Raw genomic sequence first — 24,446 nt, 5'->3', positions numbered from 1 at the left:
AACAAATTGAGAACTAAGTTAGACAGAATGCAGGGAAGGAGGATCACCTGCAGAATCTGTGGACAAGAGACATTCCCCAGTCTAAAGGGTTTGATGAACTTTTACTGCATAGGCAAATATTGTCAAATCAATATACGGCACACTGATTCAGTCTCTTACCAAATAGAATGTCAAAAAACACTTCAATAAACATAAGTGTAAGGGTATGTGTTACTTTTGCAATCAGTTTAGTTTCTTATTTTCTTATCTTCAAAAGGACTTGTTTTTTTATGTCGAATTGTATGTGGTTGTCACATCATAGGTGGGAACATGTACTTTGTTTCATTCTTATTTTATTGAAGTGTAAAACAATGTATTTCAAAACGGTGGTGTAGATTTTTATAAGAATGTGTGTGTATCCCCTCTGTCAAAATAATGGAACACACTTAAAAGTCTTGCAATATCACAAATTTTGCCCTAAACTGAGGGGACCCAGCTCAAGCGGCTGAATGGTGCAATATTTATTTAGACCACTAGGTGACCTCCTTTTCCTACAGTAATTTTTTTAAAACGCAAGCTCCGGTATTTATAAATTGTTTTCCTTTCCCGTGCAATAGCAAATCCTCTCTTTTTCAATGGAATTATAAAACTGAATTCTGGATTATTTATTTTAAAGTCAAGGCTAGGAAAATAAGTACATATAGTTTTATATTTGCGTGTTAACTTCAAAACAAAACAAATCCATCACTCAAAATATTAGCTAGTTAGGTTGCAACTATTTGTATTTGGTTTTTGCCAGAACTTTGCATGTTTTCTTCGTGTGCGCACGACAAACCGGAAGTGTGTGAATAAACTTTCAGAATAAGACAGTATCACGTGATGGAGCTGAGGAACATATCAAGCAAATTGTGTTTACATTTATTACTGTATTCAGATTTAATATATAAGTATACATGTACCTGGTTTTAAGAATTTGGTGGTGTTTTTAAAATCGCTGTAACCGAAGGAGCTTTTATTTTGACAAACACCGTCCATCGGATGTACATTTATAAATTGGGAAAGCTTGAGCATCGCAATGTTTTCAGGTCTGGAGGCATAGAGAGTGAGCGCAGTGGGTATTTACTTACCTGTCGGGATACAGAGAAGCATTACCGTGGGAGCGTTTTGGACTAGAGTCACTCATTATCAGCCTGGTCCAGATTGAATTCCCAGCCTAGTCATGGATAAAAACGAGGCATCGTGGAGGGAAAAACGGGGTTTAAATTCCTCTTTTTTCCCAAACAGCTTCTATTGATTTCAAGCGCTGCCCCAGTGCAGGACCGGGCTGTGTCTTTAAACACACCTGACTGCGGTAAAAACTGATTTTTTCCCCCGTTTTCTCGCAGCAGACGCTTTTAATTGCTTCGCTTGGTCCTCCTCGGTCGGACTTTTTGGGAAGTTTTGGCTCTCCTGGGCAGCGGAGGCGACTGGCGGAGTCAGGACTGACCGCTGGAGCTGGTCCTGAAAAATGGAGGCTGTTATCGAGAAGGAATGCAGCGCTCTCGGAGGACTCTTCCACACAGTCATTGGAGACATGAAAGTAAGCCAAAGAAACTTTTAAGAGCACAACTCGTGTTCACGTAGAGCAGGAAATCCTCCAAGCCGCCTGAACTAAATTGTTTTGATGTCAAACTGATGTACCAGCCGAGCTTTGCTTAAAAACCAGCTAAGTTTACTGATCTGGTAAGAGAGGTAGTTACAGATTTGAGTTGCACTAAAATACACTATTTTAAAGGAGCTGTTATCCTTTCTACCATTAATTGCAGCATTTTTGGACTGTGCTCCAGTTATAATATTGGATGCCTTTTTAATCCAAGTTGAAATAAATGCAGCAGCCATCACACATGTCCAACTAGGACAGTCAGAATTGGGGCATCTAACTTTTTGATGGTATTCTTGACCGAGCACTGTGAGACCATTTGCACCCTCCCCAGCTGTTGTATTTGCCCGAAGGCACGCTGGAATGTAGCTATCTGGGCAGAAAATTACCCACAAGGTAGGAAGACTTTGACATGCTCGGGTCAAATGTCCAGCCTCTGGGTCTGCAGGAGTGAAGGAGTTTGTTATGAATACAGCTGAGGTATTCAGCACCTCTCAGTGTCCCATACCTCTCTGCTTGGCCCTCTCTGTAACTTGCTGGTAACATGGTGCCCTGTAGTAGTGAGGACATGCAAATACAGAGAGTATTTCTGTCTTCATATGAAGTATTCAAATTTTCATTCATAGATTACACGGTACGACTGATAGAAGAATGTATTTTTGCAGGTGACACTGGCGTTCTATGTTTCAGCTTGACGTGGATTACTGCATTATTATATTTAGTATTTAAAGTATCTGTAACAGTATTCACACTACCTGTACTTTTTCTTTTATTAAATCATGCTATACCCACAAAACTCAGTGTATTCTATTGGGATTTATGCATCAGAAAGTAGTGCATAATAATGTAAAAGTGTACAATGCATGGTTTTCAAACTTATTGACAAACAAGCATCTGAAACTTGTGGCATCCATTTGTGTTCTGTGGTACATTCATCTGCCTTCTCAATCAAGTCAGCTAATTAGTTAATTGAGTTCACTTGGGTTTCGTTTAATCTCGGTCTGACAAACTTATTTTAAACTCAGAGGTTTGTTCTAGAATTGTCAACAAGTGGCATCATGAAGATCAAGAAATACACCAGTTTTGGGGTATAGTTAGAGAGAAAACATCCCAGTGAGCACATCACAGTTCAGTCATTCATCTGAAAATGAAAAGAGAGTTTGGCGTAGCTGCTCAGACTCACTAGCAGAAGAAGTGGACACTGGAAGATGACGCTATGGTCCATTGAGACTAAATGTAAACTTCCTTGGCCGTTATGTTATTAATGTTATTGTTTGATAGAAGCAAACACTGCACTCCCCCAAACAATGGAACATAAAGGTGGCAGCATCATGCCGTAAAGATGCTTTTAAGCTGTGAAAGAAAATCTGGTCAAGACTAGTAGGAACATTTTCTTCCAGCTCATTCCTGGAAGCTGCAAAATACACAAGACAAGTGCAGAGTCTAGCCATCCAGCAGGAAAATGACTCTGAAGCTTCAATAAAATATGTTAGAGTTTCGCAGTTAAAGCCTAAATCCAATGTGTGGCAACCCTTGAAAATGACTCATTACCGATGCTTTGAACCTGACTGTGTTTGAGCAATTCTGTAAAAGGAAATGGGTAAAAACTTCAGTCTTCAGATGTTCAAGCTAGTAGAAATGGCTCCAAAGATCTTCTAGGAGCTAATAGTAGCAAAAGGTAGTGTTGCAAAGAATTCTATTCTGGGATGGCCTATTGTAAACTTGTCTGGTCTATCACATAAAATCTCATTAGATACATGGAGGGTTTTCGTTGTAATGCAATAGATTTTAAAGGGTTTGGATACTTTTCCAGAAAGTATCCATAAAAAGAACAAAAATTGACAAGGTTTCATAACAAAAACTTTGAATTTAAAATGACTGGTAGCTCCTTAGTGCCAGCATAAAAAGGGACATAATACAATGATAATTCCCAGTAGCTCAGGTAGATATGAAAATAAGGGTCATAAATGTGCAACGTTGCACAAGCCAGCATAGGAACATATCTTGTTACATACCTTATTCATTTTTGAAAGACTCTTTGTACAAGCTACTTCAGGAGAAAACCCAACTTACTGTATGGTCAAAGTGACTGTGTTTCCTTATTTAAATATAAATTTGACATTCAAACTCCAGAACATTATGCAGCCTGTTAGGTGACCTGATGTTTAATAGCCTGAACTTCTTCAAGGTCTAGTCTGTCAACAAGTAATAGGAAAAGTATAGGAAGTCAAATGAAGCTTAGAAATGACAGTATTAACAGGATGTTAGGTTAAAATGAATAGTGAAGGATTGGAACCATGCAAAATGTGAAGGTTTGCTGTAGAAATGCACCAAAAGGTGCGCTGATTATGTAATACAAAGAAATTTGGACCGTGGGTAAAATGAGTCAACTTAATTGTTGGGTGTTATGTTTGGCAGTATAATATGACATTCCTGAAGCCCCTGGCACTAGTTCCAAAGCGGTGACAAAATGCACACATTCTTTAGGGAGCTTTCTCTCTTGCTTGCAAACTTGTTCGCCTTCTCTTTCTCATTCATTTGGTCTTGTTCTCTGCAACTGTTTGGGTACAGAGCTCTTCATCTGCTTTTTTAATCCAGAAATTTTGAAAAAAAAAAAAAAAAAAAAAAGAAACCTGTCCCATCTGGACTTGGACTCATTATACCATAGCATTAGTGCACTCATTGTTTTGGATTGTTTCCAAAGGAGGCCCATGACCCATTTTGCAGCTTAACACGCAAGGAGGACATGATGGTAATCTCTATTTCACTCTTAAAAATGGCATAAGTCTGACTTTAATTGAAGTAAATTAAACATAGTTTTCAGGAAACAATTTGAAACTATAGTGCTGGATTTTACTCTTTTTTTTGTAAACAAATTGTATCCTGATATCTTAAAATCATGAAACAATCAGGCCTAATTGCAAATATTATTAAAACGTAATGTTAGAAATGACTCAACAGGGCTGCGTTCATGAGAAAACTCAAGCTGGTGTTAACTCTGTTCAGGTGAGGCCAGGCATCAGGATTGGGCCATAGGTTTTAAGCTGTTCTGTTCATAACTGTGAGAAAAAGAAAGTCTGTTCTGACGGTGAAATTGCATCATGCCGTTTTTATCTCTGTTCCCACAGAGCAGCTGCCCTATCTGGGAAGATTTTATCACCAAGGCAGGAAAACTGCAGTCACAGCTCAGGTGAGTGTGTGATAATGTGCACATATTACATGTTTGAATGTTTGTTCAAGTCTTAATAATAAGCAAAACATAAAATTTATCTTAAACTACATAGGAGCAGAGATCACTTCTTTTTAAAAAAAATTTCTATTAATTTCAGCAATGCATGTTCTTGTTTGGATATTTTAATTTGTGGAACCATTTGGTCTGTTCTTTTTCTTCATTATGTGTAATAATATAGACTCTTAACAAAGGAAGAAGCCTATATATAAAACAAAGTCTAAATATTTGTAAGCAACTGGTAAGAATGGTAGATATGTGTGGAGAGATGTTATCCACATTTATTATAATCAACCACATTCTGTAGTAACTTGACCTCATAGTGAATTGTTGCCAGAAGCCGTTTCAGCCCTCCTGTTACCAATAACATCAGTGGAGCTCGTGCACATCTTATATGCTGAACAGATTTAATTTTCATTTTTCCTTTAGGAAAATTATGTACAACCTTGAACAAAATGTTAAAAGGAACTAAAATTATAAAAGTAATTTATTTGTTTTGTTAAAATCTTGAAAAATATGCAACATATGTTACAGTTTTGTCCAGAGACATTCTTTCGGTGCTATTGCAATCAAATCAGCTGAACCTCCTAAACATAAACCCAATTTTGCAACTGATTTTGTACCTAATCTGCGGTTTTACTGTAGCCATGTAGCCTTTAATAACAACAATTATGTTTACAGAAATGCTTTCTTTCCCAACACCAATTGGAGAGCCCTCATGTAAACTTCAATCACTTTTGTCATATTTAATTCATCTTCTAAAGACTATAAAAGAGCTTGAGGCTTAATCGTTTCAAGTCCTTGTATACAGCAGTCACCTCTCCTAGTTGGGTTTAAGTGGCCACATGTCAGAAGACAAACAACTTATGACAACTAAAATGAAAGCTCTTTGTCCAACAAGCACAGCAGATACAGACATCCCGTGGTTTTAATTATTCTTTGATTAACTGTGCATGGCATTTCCCCAGCAGTGTAGGTGTCCATGGGTCCTCTTGCTGACACTTACTGACAGCTGTATTAAGGTTCAGTGACACAATAATAATCGCCTGGGTGTGCTTGGTGTCTCATTGTTCTGTTTACCTCTCTATTAAGGTTGATTATTGCTGAAATGTTATTTGACTCTCTCATCATTCAGGGGTCAAATATGTGACCCTGCCATCCAAAATGTCCAAGGAGTATTTGTTAGCTTGTTGCTAATGACTGGCAGTTTTAAAAGTACCATGTTAAAGTTTGGTCATCAGGTAAGTGTCAAAAAACAAACACATTTTCTGACATCCCCAGAGAAAACTAAGTGTGAGCTATAGCAATATGGAGCTGCATTGCAGATAGTGTCATTTTTGTCCACATGTGTTTTGCTTTCCAAACAAGTTATAAAAGGATGATGTATGAGAATTAAAATGTCAATAGTTACCCCTTCTGACCGTCTTTGCAACTTGATGATTAATAGCTCTCTCGTAAATAGCTCAGAATAATTGTCTTTAATGCATTCATATAGATCCAGTTTCCATTAAATTGATGGTAAAGCTACTGCTTCAAATGCTTTGCTCCAGATATTTGTTAATAATGTAGCTTTGGCAAAATGCGCAACTCGGAATAATCCTTAGCGAGTCCCACCTTCCGTTTCTATGAGTTTAAAACAAAAATACACGTTATGTTGAGAGTCCATATCCACACAAAAACAAATCAGTCACATTACGTGTAGGAGCAGTGGAAACCATTGCATTTAAATGCACTCTGTGTTCTCACAGAATCACTCAATGAGAGCTTTCAGAAATGTTTATTTCCTGCATTACACTGAATGTCATTCATGGAAAGATGACTTACTCTGTGGCATATTTAGACTAGACTTTTCCAGGTGAAGCACAGCCTGCGACCTGGTCCCAACAGAGCAGTGCTTATGATATTAGGCTGTGTGTTGAGATTGTGCTTCCTTTATGCTGTGTATGCCAACATGTCTTGTTTTTGGAAACTAACATGCATGATCATTTCTGTCCATTTTTAGACCTGCTTCCAGTAATTTTTTTTTTTTTTTTTTTTTTTTTACACTTTTCTGTTTTCCTTAAACCCCCATTTGACGGACCTCTGTAATCTGTTTGGAAACTGGACTATTCTGAGCAGCTAACACATGCATGTAGTAAAACACAAACACACCCACCTTCTCATCTTGGTCTGAATAAGTCACCAGCTAGTTGTGGTAGAAGCATATGTCACTGGGTGTATTGCAGCCAAAGGCAGTCTGCTCTGTAATTAAGCCCCTCTGCTCCCTTTACAAAGCAGCCAGCATATGAGCCAATTACAGTGTAGTGACAGTTTGGTGGGGTTTGATTTCCTTAAAAATAAATAAATGTATTTTCTGGTAATGGAAATGAATCCCTCTGACCCATGCTTTAACATTAGATCATGTAAATCAGCTTTCTTTGTGGTTGATGCAGTTGTATTAGTTGAACTACAAGTTCATACAGTGCTGAAGCTCTAAAGGGAATATTTCAAATGTCTTCTGAAGTTCTGATCTAAATTTGGTGTTTTCTATCTGATGCAGGCTTTGAGGGGGTTCTGACTGTACGAGGATACCTTAAACACTAAGTACTTATTATGTGATAAGTCCTGCATATTATGTTTCGGAGGCAAGTTCAGCCAACTCAAGCTCTTTCTATGATTCGTATTTACTAGAGACATTCCAGCTTCAGCTTCTCTAGGAATAAATGAGAGCAGCAGGACTGAATGTGTCATTGTCGTAAAGAGTACTCTGCTGTACTGTGGCATTCTCTGCAGGGAGTTCAGATTGGCCTGGCCAGGGCCTTGTGGAATAGATATGTTAAAGTCATTTGTCTTGACTTATAGCAGGGGTGTGTGCAGATTTTAAAACCAATGGTAGCAGTCAGATCCTTGTTGTAATATGGCTCACAACTTAAGCTCTTGCTATACATACGGTACCTTAGAAAAACATTCACACCCTTTGAGATGTTTTACTTTTTGTCGCTTAGCAACTACAACCGTCAAGGTGTTTTTGGTAGTATTTATGTCATTAACAATGTATACTGCCCCTTTGCTCTGTTACTTCCAAATAATACTTTGTGAATTGTCTTCTGAAGTCTTATATTTAGTAGAGAGAATCCACCTGTGTGTAATTTACGCTCAGTATAAATGGAGCAGTTTTGTGAAGCCAGAGATTAGTTAGAGAACATTAATGAATTAATGGCATTACAAAGTCCAAAGATCTGCTCCTGGATAAAGTTGTGGAAATGTCACAAGAAGAGATGGGTCATAAATTAACATCTTAGTCACCCACAGCGTTGGAATCAACTATAAAAAAAAAACCCTTTGGAACGACGTCTTAGGTGCACAGACGCAGGACAATCTGTAGACAGGAGTAGTGGTTGTGCAAATCTGGACTTTGTAGAAGAATAACCAGAACAAAGTCATAAGAAGTTCAAGTTTAGGTCTGTCTCAAACATGAGTAGATTTTATGGGAAACGTAATGGAGCTAAATACATGGCAGTTTTGGAAAACACTATACATCCAGTCTCACTGAGCTTGAATTGTTATGCAAATAAGATGATAATAAGCGTCGAGATGAGCAGAGCTGGTGCAGACATACCCAAAAAGACATGCTGCTGAATCTACTGCAGAAGGTGTCTGTAAAGTACTTCCTCAGTGAGTCCGAATAAAATTCAGATTCCCAGTAAAAACAACCCCTCAAAACCATGCTTCACTTTTCTTCAACTTCACAAGTTTGCACCCTGTTATCTTAGCTTACAATAACATTCTAATAAAATACGTTGAAATTTGTTGCAATTGAAAGATTTCAAAGAACTTTATCAGGAAAAGGAAAACGATGATTGTCACACGACTCAGAGTTGAAACAAGGATGCTGAATTTTTGCCTGCACAATAAAATAAGTAATAAATGTAACATTTGTTCATCCCCAGTTGAAATGCTAATTAAACTAATCATTATAATTGCCACAAGTATTAGCAGATTACAATCATTGTTCCTTAACATTTTGCACTGAAAGCAGGTCTTAAGCCACTTATCACAGAAATTCGCTTTTAGTTAATGATTTAATCTTTGGTGAACGTGATTTGGCTTCAAGCACCTGAAAAATATTATCCATAGACCAGTAAGTGCACGTAATAAATAAGTGGAGCCAGATATCAGAGGCTGTTATGGTGCCTGTGTGGGGCTTTAAATAGAAAGGCATCTGCGTGTGCCTGTGCGTGTGTTTCTTTTTCCATTTGCAGGACACACCCATGGATCTTCTGGTCAGCTCTCCCACAAAACACCGCCTGTTAACCAATACTGCATTAAGTTTCCGAGTGAAAAGGAAAAGATTGTTCTGTTGAAGAATATTTGGGCTAACCCAGCTTTTGGTTCGCTTTCCTCATTGAGTTCCAGGTTGTGAAAGGCTGCTTTGTGATGACCTGAACACAGAAGTCTTTTCCTGCATCTTGTGAAAATACAAGCTGAAAATCACTCAAATCATTCTGTTGCACATATAAAAAAATGCTTTTCAAACAAATTCAATTGGTTCAGGTAAAGTGAAAACAGTCTTTCTTCTCTTCAGAATTGAAATCCTACCCTTATTTTATATTTACCTGATGCCAGCGCGTAATGGTGATGGAAATTCCCAAGTCGTTTATGGAGGTTTTCTGTTGCCACATAGAATAACAAGTGTTTGCAAATTACCCACTCGGCACTAGAACAAAAGAGCCTGTGTGAGTGAACAAACTTTGGAAAAATTCTTGACAATTGTGTTACTTTGTGTGGTATGCATCGCATACAAGCGGCCTAGTCTCCGTAGCGGGGAGCTCATATGTCATGTTCATGCTCCTGTGCACACTAAGCTTCTTTCATCTTCATACTTGTGGTCATAATCCTGCACCGTCTGCTGTTTCTAAACCAGACCAGCATTTTGGAGGTTAACCAATTACCTTGATTGCTAAAAAGAAGCAACTTATGAACTTGCATAATAGCTGATCCTTCGGGTACATAAACAAGAAGCCAATTGAGTAAGATGGGTGTAATATTAAAACAAAATCATAATCTTTCACCAGTTCACTGATTTATACGGCTTTGACCGTATAAATCTTGACCCTCTCGTCTGTCTCTGTGCACGTTCAGTATTTTCTCATTTACTAAATAATACGATGATGGAAAATTAGGTCAGTTTGGCAATCATTTTACGCCCTTTTTATTTCAATGTAGGATTCAACAGAGCTGAGCCCACACTGATCCCTTCATTGACCTGGAAGTGAGGCAAACTCAGCGTAATTACAGAGACATTCTTCACTCAGCAGGGCATGTTCAACCTGTAGTTAAAACACGTGTATTACAGTACATGTTGCTCAGTGGTGTGAACATCATCCTTGATGTTTTACTTTACATAAACCAAATGCATGCATATGTTTTATGGTTACACTTGTGTAATGTCTTTTATTTACATGATTACACCTTTTCATAAAAACAGCTTTGGATTTTTATTCTTCAGGTCTCATGTTAGATAAAGTTCAGCTTATTAATGCACCTCTATGAAAAGATATTTACAATCTTAAAGATTGCTTGTTTTGACTTTTTTGCCACACTTGAATGTCAAAGATAACCTGCGTAAATGCATAAAATGGCTTTTGAGTTGGGATTTCATTTATAAGGGGAACAAAGCTATCCGATTCAACCTGGCCCTGTGTGAAAATATAATTACTACCCTTGGTAAATCATATGTTTACTTTGATTAATTGCATTCTCTTGGTTCAATTTCATGAATCAATCCCAGGTCAGATTATGTTATGTTGGTGATAGCAGCTCAGAATACAACATATGATGCCCCTGATCAAAAAAAAAAAAAAATAATTTAAGAACAGACAAACAAATTGATAGCAACCAGGACTTTGGGACATTTTACAAAGCTCTTTCTAGGGCTTTGGGACTCCAGCTATTCACAATGGGGGTCATCATCCACAAATGGAGAAAACAGTTGTAAACGTTCTCGGTAGCAGGTGGCCTATAGTAACTCTTCATCCTGACTTGTCACATGACATTGGCCCCTCCACCACTCAAAATATCAGTTAATTTGGCACATTTGATAGCATTTTGCCCAGATTTTTCAATTTCTTTTCTCGAGTTTTTCAGCCCTCATCTTCCCCTTTGCTTTTCTTATTAACATGTTTGCTAATTTAGCCTACTCCTTGTAGTTTGTTTTTAAATTGACATGGCTCGCTGGTATCTCCCCTTAGTATGCAAAATATCATACCAACCCTGTCTGACGTTTCATTGAAGTGGCAAAGCGGGAGCAAGGGCAGCTGTGTGGCAGCCTTGATGCGCTTTATGGGATTTAAAAAAAAAAAACAGCCTGGAACAGACTGGCTGTTTAGGAAACCTCTCGAACCTCGAGATGGTAAACCCAAGTAATCGTCCATTCTCGTATATTGGGTGAGGAAAGTAATGTTTGCCTCATGAATCTGTTTTCCTGTCTTAGGGCGACAGCGGTGGCCGTCACTGTCTTCCTGGATGCTTTCCAGAAAGTGGCTGACCTGGCCACCAACTCAAGAGGTAGGAATAGTCTCTGTAATGTAGTAAACTAAAAATGTTTGACAGCTATGTCACTGTGTTTGTCTTTACAACTGCATTATGTTGGACTCCAGCTCTTCCAAACCCTACGGTGTTTGGAATGTCTGTGGCTCATTGCCTGTATTGTGTGGCTAATAAATCCATCAGTACTCTGTTTGAAGCTCTCTTGTTGGCTCTGTGTTTGACCTCTGCTCACCTTTTTTCCACTTTCTGTTGCCCATCCTCCCACCTCTTCTACATCTGGGCTCTCTGCTGCTGTTCTGTTTTCATTCTGAATGTGTGAGAGTGGGAAAGTGGGTAGAGTAACAGATCTCATCTTTCCCTAGCTTGGACACTTCCAGCCACGCACTGTCCTATTAATAGGAACTGAAATAGACACACACATTCCTCTATCACAGGAGTGAGTGATAGAGGAGAGAAAAGAGCTGAAGGGAGGTGCAGTGGAGTGATCATCCTCTCCTTTGCCCTCTTAGATTATATCAGTTTTTTGTAAAAAGGTCCAGATCAGTTCGCTGAGAAGCCTTGCATCACTTTTCCTCTGCCCTTTTCTCACTGACTTTGACTTGCACTCTTTCTTCCGTTCAGCAGTATCACACAGCGCTTGCCATTTGGTGCACTGCGGCTCAGGCTTTATTTAGATTTAAGAAGCAAGGATAGATAATGAGCTACGATTTTCAACATTTATGCACGTCAGGTATTTACCTTCATGTGTGCAGCCGTATTACAACAAGCTCTTTTAACTTATGCAGGCTTCTGCAGTGCATGTCAATCCTCTTAATGTAATCTAAATTGATGTGGGAGGTGGTTTTAAACCCAAAATGTTCTGACTCTAGTTTCTCTATGTTGTGATTAGATGGCTCAGATAGGCTGTGGGTTTGGATTTTAATAACCATTACCTTCAATATAGAGTTCTAAGAAACATTTGTTCATGTTTCTTAGGAAACTTTTTAGCCATTTACCTGATTCATGAGCTTCAATCTGACAAAAAGTTAATTTATTACTTTAAACAGTTAAAAATTATAATGTGGTTTAGTAAGGACCATGCAGTTTAGTGATTCAGAAGAATGAAAAATTGCATAGATGTTCAAAAAGCACACTAAGAGTTAATGATATTTTTCTAAACAAGCTTGACTGCAAGGTGCTGTATTTACAAAACTGAGGACATGTTTTACATTATAATTCTCATTATTCAGTTCAGTGAAGAAGTCAGGTATGCCTGCAGTAATTGAGATTAAAAACATGTTTGCATATACTCTTGTTTTTCAGCTTATCAGCTCTTTATACTGCCATCGATAACTTTGAAGTCAAAGAGTCTGTTTCTGTATCTACATTGATTAAAGTACTGAGACAGTCTTCTCTTAGCAAGTCATAATTACCGAGAGTCAGCTGAGGAATTATATTGAGATGCATTTTAATTCCTGCTTTTTAAAAAAATCTGTTTTCTTCTATATTTTGCTGTGTCTGTGTTCTTTCAAGTCTTATCCTTGTATCTAATCCCATCAGCTGGCATTGAAATCAATGGTTTGGAGCTCAAAGGTAAATGTTTGAAGAGCTAGAGTTAAAAGCCAACAGCAGTTTATCTTCTGTAACATCAATAAATGTGCAGTAAAAGTAACCAGCGCACACAGTGAATATCATTAAAGTCCTTAATCAAGAAACTGACCTTTTGGCAGCTTTTGTGAATAGTTTTATTTCCTTGAGAAATTAACTTTAATGGTGTCTTATAAAGATTCACACCTGTAGACTTTATGATGTCTCATTAGAGTAAAGTTAATAAGTTTCAAAACAAAACTTTTGACATGACTATTATGCAGTAGACAGTCTGAATTCAAACACAAATGAACATAATTTACAACCTTTCCATTTTTAAGCCAACACACCAACGAGGATCTTCTTTAATCAACAAATAATTCTGCAATATAATCCATGATCGAAGCTCAACCACAAACCTGTTTAATTGATTTTATATTCTCTGGGTTTCAACTTTCCATTCACTCAAACTGTTCACATCTAGTCTGAAGTACACTGAGGCTGTTTTTTCTGCAGGCTTTTGAGGAAATCTTACCTACTGTTTACTCTACATTATAAACTTATCTTTTCTCTTTTCCTAATTTTTCTTTTCCTTCAGACTAAATTCTTTTGAAGACCATTTTTCTTCCTTTAGCTTTTCTTTATTTTAACAGTTTCTGCTGCAAAGTTGCTAAGCTTTGGTTACTTGATCTGTTTTCAAAATGGATTGGGCATTTTTTTAACCATAATGTGATGCTGATTGGATGGCCCTGTACGTCGGGAGTTAGTTAGAGAACCAGAGTATACTTTAAACTTTTAATCCTTTCAAATGTTTATAGTATACGTCGGCTTAAATTCTCTGAGTTATCTTTGTGCAGTCAAGTATAGAGACTAAAACCAGCGTTGTAAAACAAACCAAAACCTTAAAAGGAAGGTGGGAATGTAGGAGAACGGCTATTAGAGAAAAGAGTAACCATATTCCTTTCTAAGTACTTTTCCTTTCACCTTCTTTACTTTTTTCTTTCTTGTGTATATACATTTTATATAAAAAATATATGCTTCAATTATGCATTTATTTTACATACAAACTAGTTTTGGAAAACATTAAAATATTATGTATTATGTTCGAATACAGTGGCTTTAAGATGACATCCTTGTCGTTAAAAAGCCAGCTTGTTCCAACTAAAACATTTTCTTTTCTACCATTAATGTGGAAAGGAAAATAATTCAATGAAATGAAAAACAAGCACATTGTTGAGATAAGAAATAAGGTTTTATTTGTAACTTATAAGTCAAAAAGGATCTAAATGACATAACTGTATAAAGGTAACAGTAAGGAGAAGAGGACAAAAATATACAGGGCATGTTTACTTATTGTGGCCCTACAAAGTTGTTGGTGTCTTCAAACAGGGTAACAGTTGGGATAGGACAAATTATTTGATTTAATTTTCAACTCGTGTCTGCTGTATTGAATTAGCATGTTTTTAGCCTGACTTTAGAACGATACTCACAGATCAGGCAGAACGGAACAATGACTTTGACTGTCTGAGAGACAGACGAATCTGTTTCCAGGTCTTTGCTAAATTCGCACTGTAAGGAAATAGAACCTGCTTAGACAAAACGACTGTGCTTCTCTAAGTAGGTAAAGTGATTATTCCAACTTAAGATGTGATGGTTAATTACATTGTTAGACTAAACTGCATTTGAGAGACCTTGTCTACTCTTTAAAAAAAAGAGGTGGCGATAATGAACAGGGTACAACCTGATATTGTTAGTAAGAAAGTAAATGTATTCAAAGCTTAGTTTGCGGCCTTAAAAATCATCAGGTTGATATAGAAACTGTAGGATTCACTCTTTCGTGCGCTGAGTGCTTGTGTCACAAAGTTGTTTTTAAGCAGCCACTGAATTACCAAACTTTTTTTTTTTTTACATTTATATTTTTTACTTTTTCATGTTGTGACAAGTACATTAAGACAAATTACAGACAAAACTTGTCGATATATTTCCTTCCATTTTCCTTTCCTCGGAAATCTTGAAGCTTGCTGGATGGAAAACAGGACAAGGCTCCATTGAAACCATGAAAAAGAGATAACAGGGACATGAGAACATCACGAAAGACCAGCTTCAGAAGTGAATAATCCTCTCTTGTTTCATCAAGCATCAGTTCATTTTCTGTGTGAATCCCCTTCTTTCTTTCGGTTCTCTATCGAGTTACAGACGCGTCACAGTTTCCTTCTTTGTGTAACAGCATTATGTCTTTATGTTCTGTGTGTCTGTTGTCTGTTTTTATCTAATTTTCTGCGTATCCTTGGATGCGCATCCACAAAACAAATCTGTAGTTTTCAGTCCAACATGAGAGTATTACTGCTGACACAGGTAGGCTAGTATTGACCTACATGACTTTGAGTTTTTGGGGGGATTTTTCAGATTTAAATAAATTCACTGCCAATCAGGTCCCATTTCCTTCCAATTACTTTACTTAATTTATATTAAACTATGCAAAATAATAGGCCAACTGGCAGCATCATTAAATCTGTTGCTCTCCAACAGTTGAATGCTAAACCACAGATTCACGTTTACACACAGCCTGTTCAGATTTTCTCACACCACCCAAGCCATAATAGTTTATTAACAGTCGTAAAAAAAAGGCCTCGTGTCACATGTGGGTTGGCAGCTTTTTTTTGAAAACTGCCTGTGTGCTGAGAATATTAGGTGTTCATCTCTGGTAGTAATTAATGCCAGTGGCTCTTTTAGCAGCTGCAGGGAAGACTCTCCTCAGACATGTCTGAGTTTGTAGTAATGAAATATACACCTGCCATACTGGCAGCATGTAGAAGCACGCTGGGTCTGTTCAGATAGAAACTAATATTCAGCAGCTGCTAGAATGACTGTGTTTGCCCTGCTCTTGGTATTTGGGATTTTCATTTAAAAGCAGGTGTTTTTTTTTTTTTTCCTACACAGCTTTATTTTAACTGGCTGGATTTATGGTATTCAAATTCTCCTTGTAACATAAAGCAAACTCTCAGGACCTATTTTCTATCAACAGTGACAGCACAATGTGGTTCACCTTGTAGACTAACAAACAACAAGCAGGCATTAGTTGGAGGTGGGGCTTCTCGGGTCTCTTCTATAATAAAAACAATTTTTCTCACATATTTCTCACCTCCATAAATGTTAAAAAGCTCCCTTCTCTCCTATCAGCTGCCGATGAGTATCATCTGATTGCCTTTTTGAATGCAAAAGTGAATTTGTGTTAGACATTTGTGAGGACGTTGTTATCTCCATCAGGACAGTAATTTTGCACTAGGACACACTTGGGGAAGCAGGAACTCTAGCAGCAGCTTTTAGTTCTTCAGCTAATATTTTTTAGTGTATTTGTGGTATAAAGTAGGGCACAGTATGGGTTGACCTGGTCCAGGCTCTCTGAATTGTGATGAAATCAGCTGATAATTTGATTATGGCTTCTGGGTATTCATGAGTCTGCATGCCAAGAAATTAAATGGCACCACTAGTGGTGTGATCCAGTTGTGAGAACATCTAAATATTAAAAAATGACTTTTCTTAAAAGAAAAAGACACTTAATAAATTTCCTAAGCTGTAGATGATAAATGCTGGTAATATTGTTACTCCCTGAAGTATTTCCCCAGGGAAAAGAGGTCGTAAATAACAGATGTCTTTCAAGATTTATCTTCCAAAAATCTAGTAATGTCTGCTGGTTTCTGGGCACAATGTGTGACATGTGGTATGTGTTATCTGTCTCTTTTTTGTACAGATTTAGAAAACTGATCTACACAACAACAATCTTTTTTTACTATTCAGTGCACGTAATGCCTGAATGCTGATCAGAATCTTTACTAAAACAAAAACTAAGAAAGGGTGAAATTGTCATGAATGTATAGTAGTTTTAGAAGATGACCTCTATTGAAAATAAGCCTTTTGAGTTATGACTTGCTTTCTTTATACTTATATAAAGAAATGTATATTTCTGTAAGCACAGCCTGTTCTGTAAACCATAGTCAAAGCACGATACATCTCTTTTGGGGAAAAAAAAGTCCGCCTTTTTCCTCTTTGGTGCTCCCAGTTCATGCTCGGACTCAGTTATAGAGCAGCCTTCGTCTGAACTAACCCACTGTCTCAGCTCTCTATGTGAGACTGCTCTGTTCTCTTTTTCCAGTGTGAGTCCAAGACTAGCCGTGGTTCTGCATAATTCCAATCTTCTGTCTAGGCCAGACCAACATCCCGTCCCCTACACAAACTCAGTGCCTTTCAGTCAACATATCTCTGCTGCTGTTGATGAGGAATCTTATCCTGGATTTCTTGCAGATCATTGCAGTCAGAAAAAATGAGAATTTCTGGGGTCAAGTACACAACTTGTAAAACTGAGTTTACTTGAATATTTACAGCCTGGTTTTATTGACCAATTGCTGCAAGAAAGCATTAGTGGGAACTTAATCTTCAAAGAAACATAGACCAGAAATGGATTCCATACTCATCGCTCATGTTTAAATCAATAGCTTATGTTAGATCATTTATAGTATAGCAGTTGTGACACAATTTTTAGCTAGGCAGCCCAATGATATTTATTAAATATTTTCAGTTTTTTCCAGATAACTTTATTGAAGTCAGTGAGAGATTTGTTTGTGCTGTAGAGCCTTACCACGTACATCTAATATTTGTCTCACTCAAAGTTCCACTGAATTCTCAGTGTGGTTTTGTACGTGTGTGTTTGCAGGTGTCAGTGCTATTTGCTTTCCTGTTTTTGTTTAAACATAAACCTGGTTAGACGAGTGAACTCTGGATCGTCTGACATGCATGCAAAGCCAAATTCAAAACACATTTCTCTGGCAAATTAACTTCAGTCTTGGGTCTCTGAGTGGCTGAAAATCTCAGTCCTTGGCATTGTAATGGAAGTTTGCTTCTGTTTCTTGTTTCTTTCTTCAAAATGAACATATAACTCGCACCGCCAGAGATTTGTCTGTTGCAACATTTTCTGATAACATTTTTCCTGTTTGTTTACGTGTGTGTTCCTGGTAAAATGGAGTCGGCTCTAACCTGTCTGCTCTGCGGGCAAGTTTTCTTTCAACACACAAGTGTTGAAAGTGTGTGTAGTTATCTCAGATAACATTTGCATCCATTTTCTGGGTGTGCGTGTATTAATTTGTTTACATTAGGACATTATTTGTCTGTCTAGCTCCTTTTGTGTTTAGCTTCTGTCTCTTTTGTTGGTGGGAGTCAAACTCATAGACCAGTCTACAGTCTGTTTTTTTTGTTCAATGGAATGTTTTTACTTTCTCACAATATGTGACATGTAAAGTTATCCTCAAAGCACCACTTTACAAGTCATTGTTAACCACCTAGAATGGCTTCATGCTTAGTAGTTGGACCAGTTTTTTGTTTAAAAAAAAAAAAAAGAGGAAAAAAATCAGCATTTAAGGATAGTTGCATCTCGTTCAGTAATCACTATTTCTTTCCCCCTTTTCCATTTGCAGTTTATCATTTTGTTTGTCTACCTCCTATAATTTTCCTTTTAAAATGTCAATTTTGTTGCTGCCATACTGTTGAAACCAGATGCACTTAGCCACTTTGCTATAGCAGCACTGTGCTAATTTCTCTTCAAGATTAAGTACTCCCTATGTAGCCACAAGACAAAGCAAAAGATCTCAAGGTGGGTGAAGAGAACAGCATGAGAAAAAAGAGAAACGCATCAAGTTGTGACATGAAACAGGAATATAATCTCTGTCACACAACTCGGAGTGATGAATGATAACTGAACGAAGTAAAATAGGATAATTTGGATCAGTGTTTTTCAACCCTTGGCCTTTAGGAACACTGCTTTACAAGTTTTTCGTGTTCCCCTGCTTCAGCACACATGATTTCAATTGATGGCTGATTTACAGGGTTTTGCTAAATTGCAGTCATCAGAACCGGGTGTGTTGAAGAAGGGGAACATCTAAAACATTCAGGTTAGTGTGCCGTGAGAACCAGGGTTGGGGAAATACTGACTTGGTTTAACAGATGAACATCGTGACCTAAAGTTGCAAGATATCTTTTTTTTTATTTATTCATTTTTTTTATTTTGTAGTTAGCCACCTATTACAGATGAAATACTATTTAGTATTGCTAATAAACAATCTCTTCCTCAAGTTACTGCAGAATTTGTATCATAATTCTTTGAGATGAGTCAGAGATGATCACAAGTACATTTAACCATGGAAAAGGCAATCATCAAGTATTTGTATTCTGAATGACTTGAGAAGGAAGTGCTTTTATTTTGATGAGCTAGTATTAATTTTATGCATAGTGTATTATATTGACCTTAGAGGCTATTCTTCTCCTTAGTTTGAAACACAATAATTGCAGAATATCATAAAATCTTCATTTAGTGTTTCTTGTTAATTTATTTAAGGAAGTGCTTTTATTTTGTCACCAGTCATGTATTACAACACAGTTTAACAGCCAGGAAGATAGGTGTATTTTGTTGTAAAATGACCCAGTAATGCTCAGTCCACAGTCATGCATATGATCGCTATTATAATGGTTCAACAAACCTCAATAGATTGTTGCTAACCATAATAGCCCACAGTACGTGAACATCCATGACTATTAACACAAACAATCCACAAGAATATGTGCACCTCTGTCTGAGTTGCAGGTTATTTTCACCACAAAAAAATCAGATCAAATAAAACATTGTTCACAAGACACAACTGCATGTCAAATCTTAAGAGTATGAGTCTCAGTCAAGTCTTGAGTCCTAACTCAAATGTGTCTTGAATGCAAGATTCAGACTCAATCCCTCCACCATTTGTTGCTTTGTACATGTGACAGTGCAATGACAATAAAGTTGAATTCTATTCTATTCTATTTTCAATGCGTTTCCGCCTCTGCCTATAATAAAATTTTAAATTTTTCCAAATGTCCCATATCTTTTACCAAATACTGGTTAGATGTTGTGTAAAATAATGGAGCGTTTATGTGTTTACATGAGTAACCGCTGTTAAAATTCAAATTTATTAGAAGGTTGAGTTTCTAAAATCAAAACACCATAACCTGCAGCATTAATGATGTGTTTGTGTGAAGTGTGTGTGTTTAGTTATGAAGATTGATATGAACTGACATTGGATTGGACGAAATCCCTTCACAAATTCTGAGTTCACGATGGAGCTCTCACTCATGTGAGCACACAAGCACAGCAACATGCAAAGCCTCTGACATACACATAGGCGAAGTAATCTGGTGGTCATTATGGCAAACAAGGCAGTGTTGTGTTGCACTGACAAACAGTTGAGTCTGTGTAGCTCGCCTCTGGTTTAAATTATCAGCAGTATCCCACAGACCGCAGGCCTCTCAGTCTCACTGTAGGAAAAGGAAAGGTCACAGGCCTGCTCACACTGCGAGGGCAAAAGTCATGCTTAGTTTTATGCAAGTGCTAAGGAAAGTTTCTCATTTCTTTCATGTCTACGTTAACAACATGACGGAGCGCTTTCCAGTTTGCACTTGTGTCATGAAAGAATACAAAATTACTTTTAGATTTGCAATGTTTTATTGTTTTGCTACAGATTTAAAGTGAGTAATGCCTTTTCTCTTATTCCATCAATATTTCTTAAAACCTGATAGTCGTCTGAAATCTGATAACGTACCTACTAACTTTTAACTGTTTTGATCTGATTATTTATTAGTTCTTTATCTTTAACTTCAACATTTTGGATTTATTTATGGTCAACTGTTTCAACTGCTGATGTTTTTCTTCCTTGTTACCTCCTTAACTTCACGCATCATTACCTTGTGCTTGCAGACAAAATCAAGGTGAATGTATTCATAACAATATTGTGTAACTTGTTTGTGCGTCTAAGCAGTTGATGTGGTTTTGATGATTGCTTTCGTCTTGTCAGACCAGATCCTGATTCATCTAGACAATTAATTAAACTGATAGAAATTTTCATTTTTAATGTATAAATGTTTAATATACAGTCCTTAACGTGGACTGGGGAAAATAAACAAATTTATTGTTAATTTGTTTATTTTTTACGTTATTTGAAGACTAGTTCTTTGTGAATACCATGCCAAATTGATTTTGATCACTTTGTTAATTAGGAAAGGAGCGTACCTTGGCTTGCGTATTTATGGGTCTAATGAAATATCTTGCCAATGTACAGCGTCATGATTCTTTAAAGAACAAAAGCAACAAAAAAAACTGTAAAAATAAAAAAAGAAACAGCAAGTGCTTACAAGGTTGTAATTAACCACTCCACCCTTCTAACCTGAATTACCTGTCTTTTGTTTTTTTCTGTTTTTTGCGTTGTAAAGATAAAGATCTGGGTTTTTCCTTCTTGAGGATTGTTGAATCAAATGGATTTCTTCTTGAAAATTTTACCACACACATTTTTTCCAAAAGTATTACTGCTCTTTCCTCTGAACTTTGAGCGCAGTCTGTTGTACAAGCGTGACTCGGACGCAAGTTTATTCAGACTTTTGCAATGAAAACATAAACGTCTGTCCTCTGCATTGTCAATGATTAACTGTGGCATAAGACTTTTCGCACGTCCCGACCACATGCTAGCAGTAGAAACTGCTCACTGTTAGAGGTACCATAAATAACAATGTCAGTACCAAAATAACAAGCCAATTTAGTTCATTGCTAGAGGTCTTAGTCAATTCTTTTTGTGTGTCTGTGTTTAGAATATGTGTCACACCAAAAAAGGAAGATTAGTTAGAAAGTGGGGCACCGAAGCCCAGAAAAGAGCAAGAAAGGTCTCAGGGGTAATCTATTCTTTTATTCACTCTCTTTTTCTCTCTCTGGCCATCTCATGACACGCTTAAACTCCTCATTGCTGTCTTTAACTGGTCAGATTCTGGGCAAACAGATGCATGTAGGCTGATCCCAGCACACTCTATTGAGGAATAAAGTTTCTTATTTACAGGCACATTACTGAATCTTTTTAGCTTTTAAATTTGTTGTCTAGTATCTCAAGCATTTATAGATTCCTCTTGCTGCATGTTAGCTAAAATATGCACCTTATATATCTCTATCACTCTCTTAAAACAGTAAGTTTGAATATATAAAACATCTTTTGCTAACATGTCACTCAAGAGGACATCTTTAAAGGCAAGTTTCCTGTAATCAGCATGAACTTTCCCATGGTATATAGTCTGCATCAGTCTGAGGTTTATTTTGGTCTTGACTTTGACTGCTCATTGAACCAGGCAACTGCTTATTGACTGGATTAATGGAGACACTGTGAAAATACTTTTTTTCATATCTCAAGGACGATGCTTGGGAGCAGAATACTTTGATGTTATTGGGAGAAGACAGAAAACTAAACAAAAACAGAGAAAAGAATGAAGCACAGAAAGGCCAGACATAAAAGTATTCAAACATTTTATTCACTGCAAGTTTACATCTGAAAGTAAAGCAAATTTTTTGCCATGAAGCTGAGACTCTTGGCCAATCAGCATAGATTTGCACTTCAACTATGCCTGACAACTTTTTAAAGAACAAGAGTCAGTTAAAGATTCACTTTGATTCTTGTGATTCTCTTTTCTTATTTTCAATAAAGGTTGAAAATATTGAACACTACTACATTAGCAATGCTGGCGATGACCAGATGTTCAACGGTAAATCTTCCCACTGCAACAGTGTCTGAGAAAAATATAATTGGTTGCTCTGTCATAACAGCTAAACCTTACACCTTAGCTTGAGTCACTACATTTTGAATCTAATATATCTGGAAAAGTATAAAAAAATGTAAAGGGAATTTTCTGACAGGTGACAAGTAATGCAAGAGTAGTGACAGCAATATATTCTAGTCACTTCTGTCAAAGAAAGATTGTGATATTTCCTAAATGTTTCCTCGGGATGGAGAAGCTGGGTTAATAATGAGCCAGAAACTGGAAAATGTTTCTGTTATGGAGCCGTTGCTGTTGATGCTACACAGTTGGTATCAGTGTGAACGTAAACATCCGTCAACTTCTTTTACTCCATTTGTGACTTCACAAAGTGAAACAACCTCAGAAAAGAAAGTGGGTTTCTTTTCTGAAAACAAACAAACAAACAAAACAACAACAAAAAAGGTTTTCTGAAGACAAACATTTTTTGGAGTATTAATAACAATCAGGTTCCTTATATGTTAGCTGGTATGTCTCATGCTTGTCGTAAACCTGTGATGTTTTTCTGTCCCTCAATCAATGGACTGTTGATGGTTATTCTTTAAAACCAGAAATGCATAAAATAGCGAATTACCACTGTCATTACAATATCAGTGTGTGCAATATTGTTTCATAAACAACAGCCTCGAGTGTAAATTAGTAAGATGCGACATCTTAGGTGAACTGCAGAAAAATGTATTCTGTTTTTGAAGGCCACATTCAGTGTTTTGTGTCTAGATTTGATATAGATCTTGGATGAAGATGTTAAACCTGAAGTTTGGTGGAGTGGCTGTGATGAATGTATTTACCAAAATTATTGCAACGTTATACTTGTATGAATATTGTGCAGTGTTATCTGAGCTAAAATAACACACACGTTGCCTACTCCATACTGTCTTCAAATACTGCACAGTATATTAATAAAAGACAACCTCATCGGTCCTTTTGCATGGCAGCTGTTGGGGACTGAAGTCGGTGCATAGCTTTTTAACGTCAGCACTTGTCACAATATAGCAGGTGCATGTGTGTTTGCACGCCCACACGCTCCATGTGTCTGTGCTTGTTGAGGCCAGACTTGCTGTCTGTTGTGTGTGCGTGTCTGTGTGTGTGGGTAGGCAACACTAGACAGACAAGCTGACTCTGTCAGCAGATACAGATGAATGAGGAGGTAAGTTTGGTGTCCAAGGAAGTCAGGGCACAGCTAAAGGAATATATTGTCAGTGCGCTGGACGGTGTCAAGCGATATCTATGTGGTTCATCTTACTTAACTCCTTTCATTGTTATTTGATATAACAGCAGCGTAACAGAATGATGGAGTGAATGAGAAGCAAAGCCTGTGTCTGTGTTGTGTGGGTGGACCAATCTGGGCACACCAACTGCTCAGCAAGAACGCTCTGAGTGTATTTGGGTTATGCATTTCACTTCCTTTACTGATTCAAACAAAAACTCTTTAATCTACCGGGTGTTTACTGATTGTGTTGATGTAAATGAGTAAACTAAAATGTCATTTACGTGTGAGACAGCGAGAATAGGGTGCAGCAGTGTCAATTGGACAATAACTGGTTTTGGACTTTCACCTTGTTTTCACCTTTCATGTAACTCCAGGTCATGAGAAACAATGGTACATTGTTGTACCACCTAGTGCCAGAGAAGACTGAGTGTGACAGTAAGAAATGGTTCAGACCTGTGATTGGTGTCTGTCTATTAGAAAGAATAGTCTGAAAGCAAGTTTACAACCAAATATTCATCTAATTACAACCACTGAATGAATATTTACTTCAAGATGTAATTTAAACTTCTAAAAGCTGCTTAGGATCACATTTAAGTACAGTGAGGGATCTGTGAGGATGTGGGCTTTTTCCTTCTCCAACGACCCCTTGA

General features: G+C 37.3%; 1 protein-coding gene across 4 annotated transcripts in view; it reads left to right on the top strand.

Moving 5' to 3' along the window:
- Positions 1-1,081: 1,081 nt before the first annotated feature.
- Positions 1,082-24,446, top strand: part of LOC129367427 (protein MTSS 1-like) — a 45,273-nt gene continuing 21,908 nt past the window's right edge. For all 4 annotated transcript variants that reach the window (XM_055041821.1, XM_055041820.1, XM_055041822.1 and 1 more), the window contains exons 1-3: positions 1,082-1,558; positions 4,747-4,808; positions 11,320-11,393. In XM_055041821.1, coding sequence (XP_054897796.1) covers positions 1,487-1,558; positions 4,747-4,808; positions 11,320-11,393 — 208 coding nt within the window. In that variant the 5' untranslated portion in view covers positions 1,082-1,486. The remainder of the gene's footprint in view (positions 1,559-4,746; positions 4,809-11,319; positions 11,394-24,446) is intronic.

This window comes from Poeciliopsis prolifica, unplaced genomic scaffold (assembly GCF_027474105.1).
Source record: "Poeciliopsis prolifica strain line A6 unplaced genomic scaffold, Auburn_PproV2 SCAFFOLD017, whole genome shotgun sequence".
NCBI lineage: Eukaryota > Metazoa > Chordata > Actinopteri > Cyprinodontiformes > Poeciliidae > Poeciliopsis > Poeciliopsis prolifica.
The sequence above is the reverse complement of the archived record's forward strand: the minus strand, read 5'-3'. Positions and strand labels throughout refer to the sequence as shown.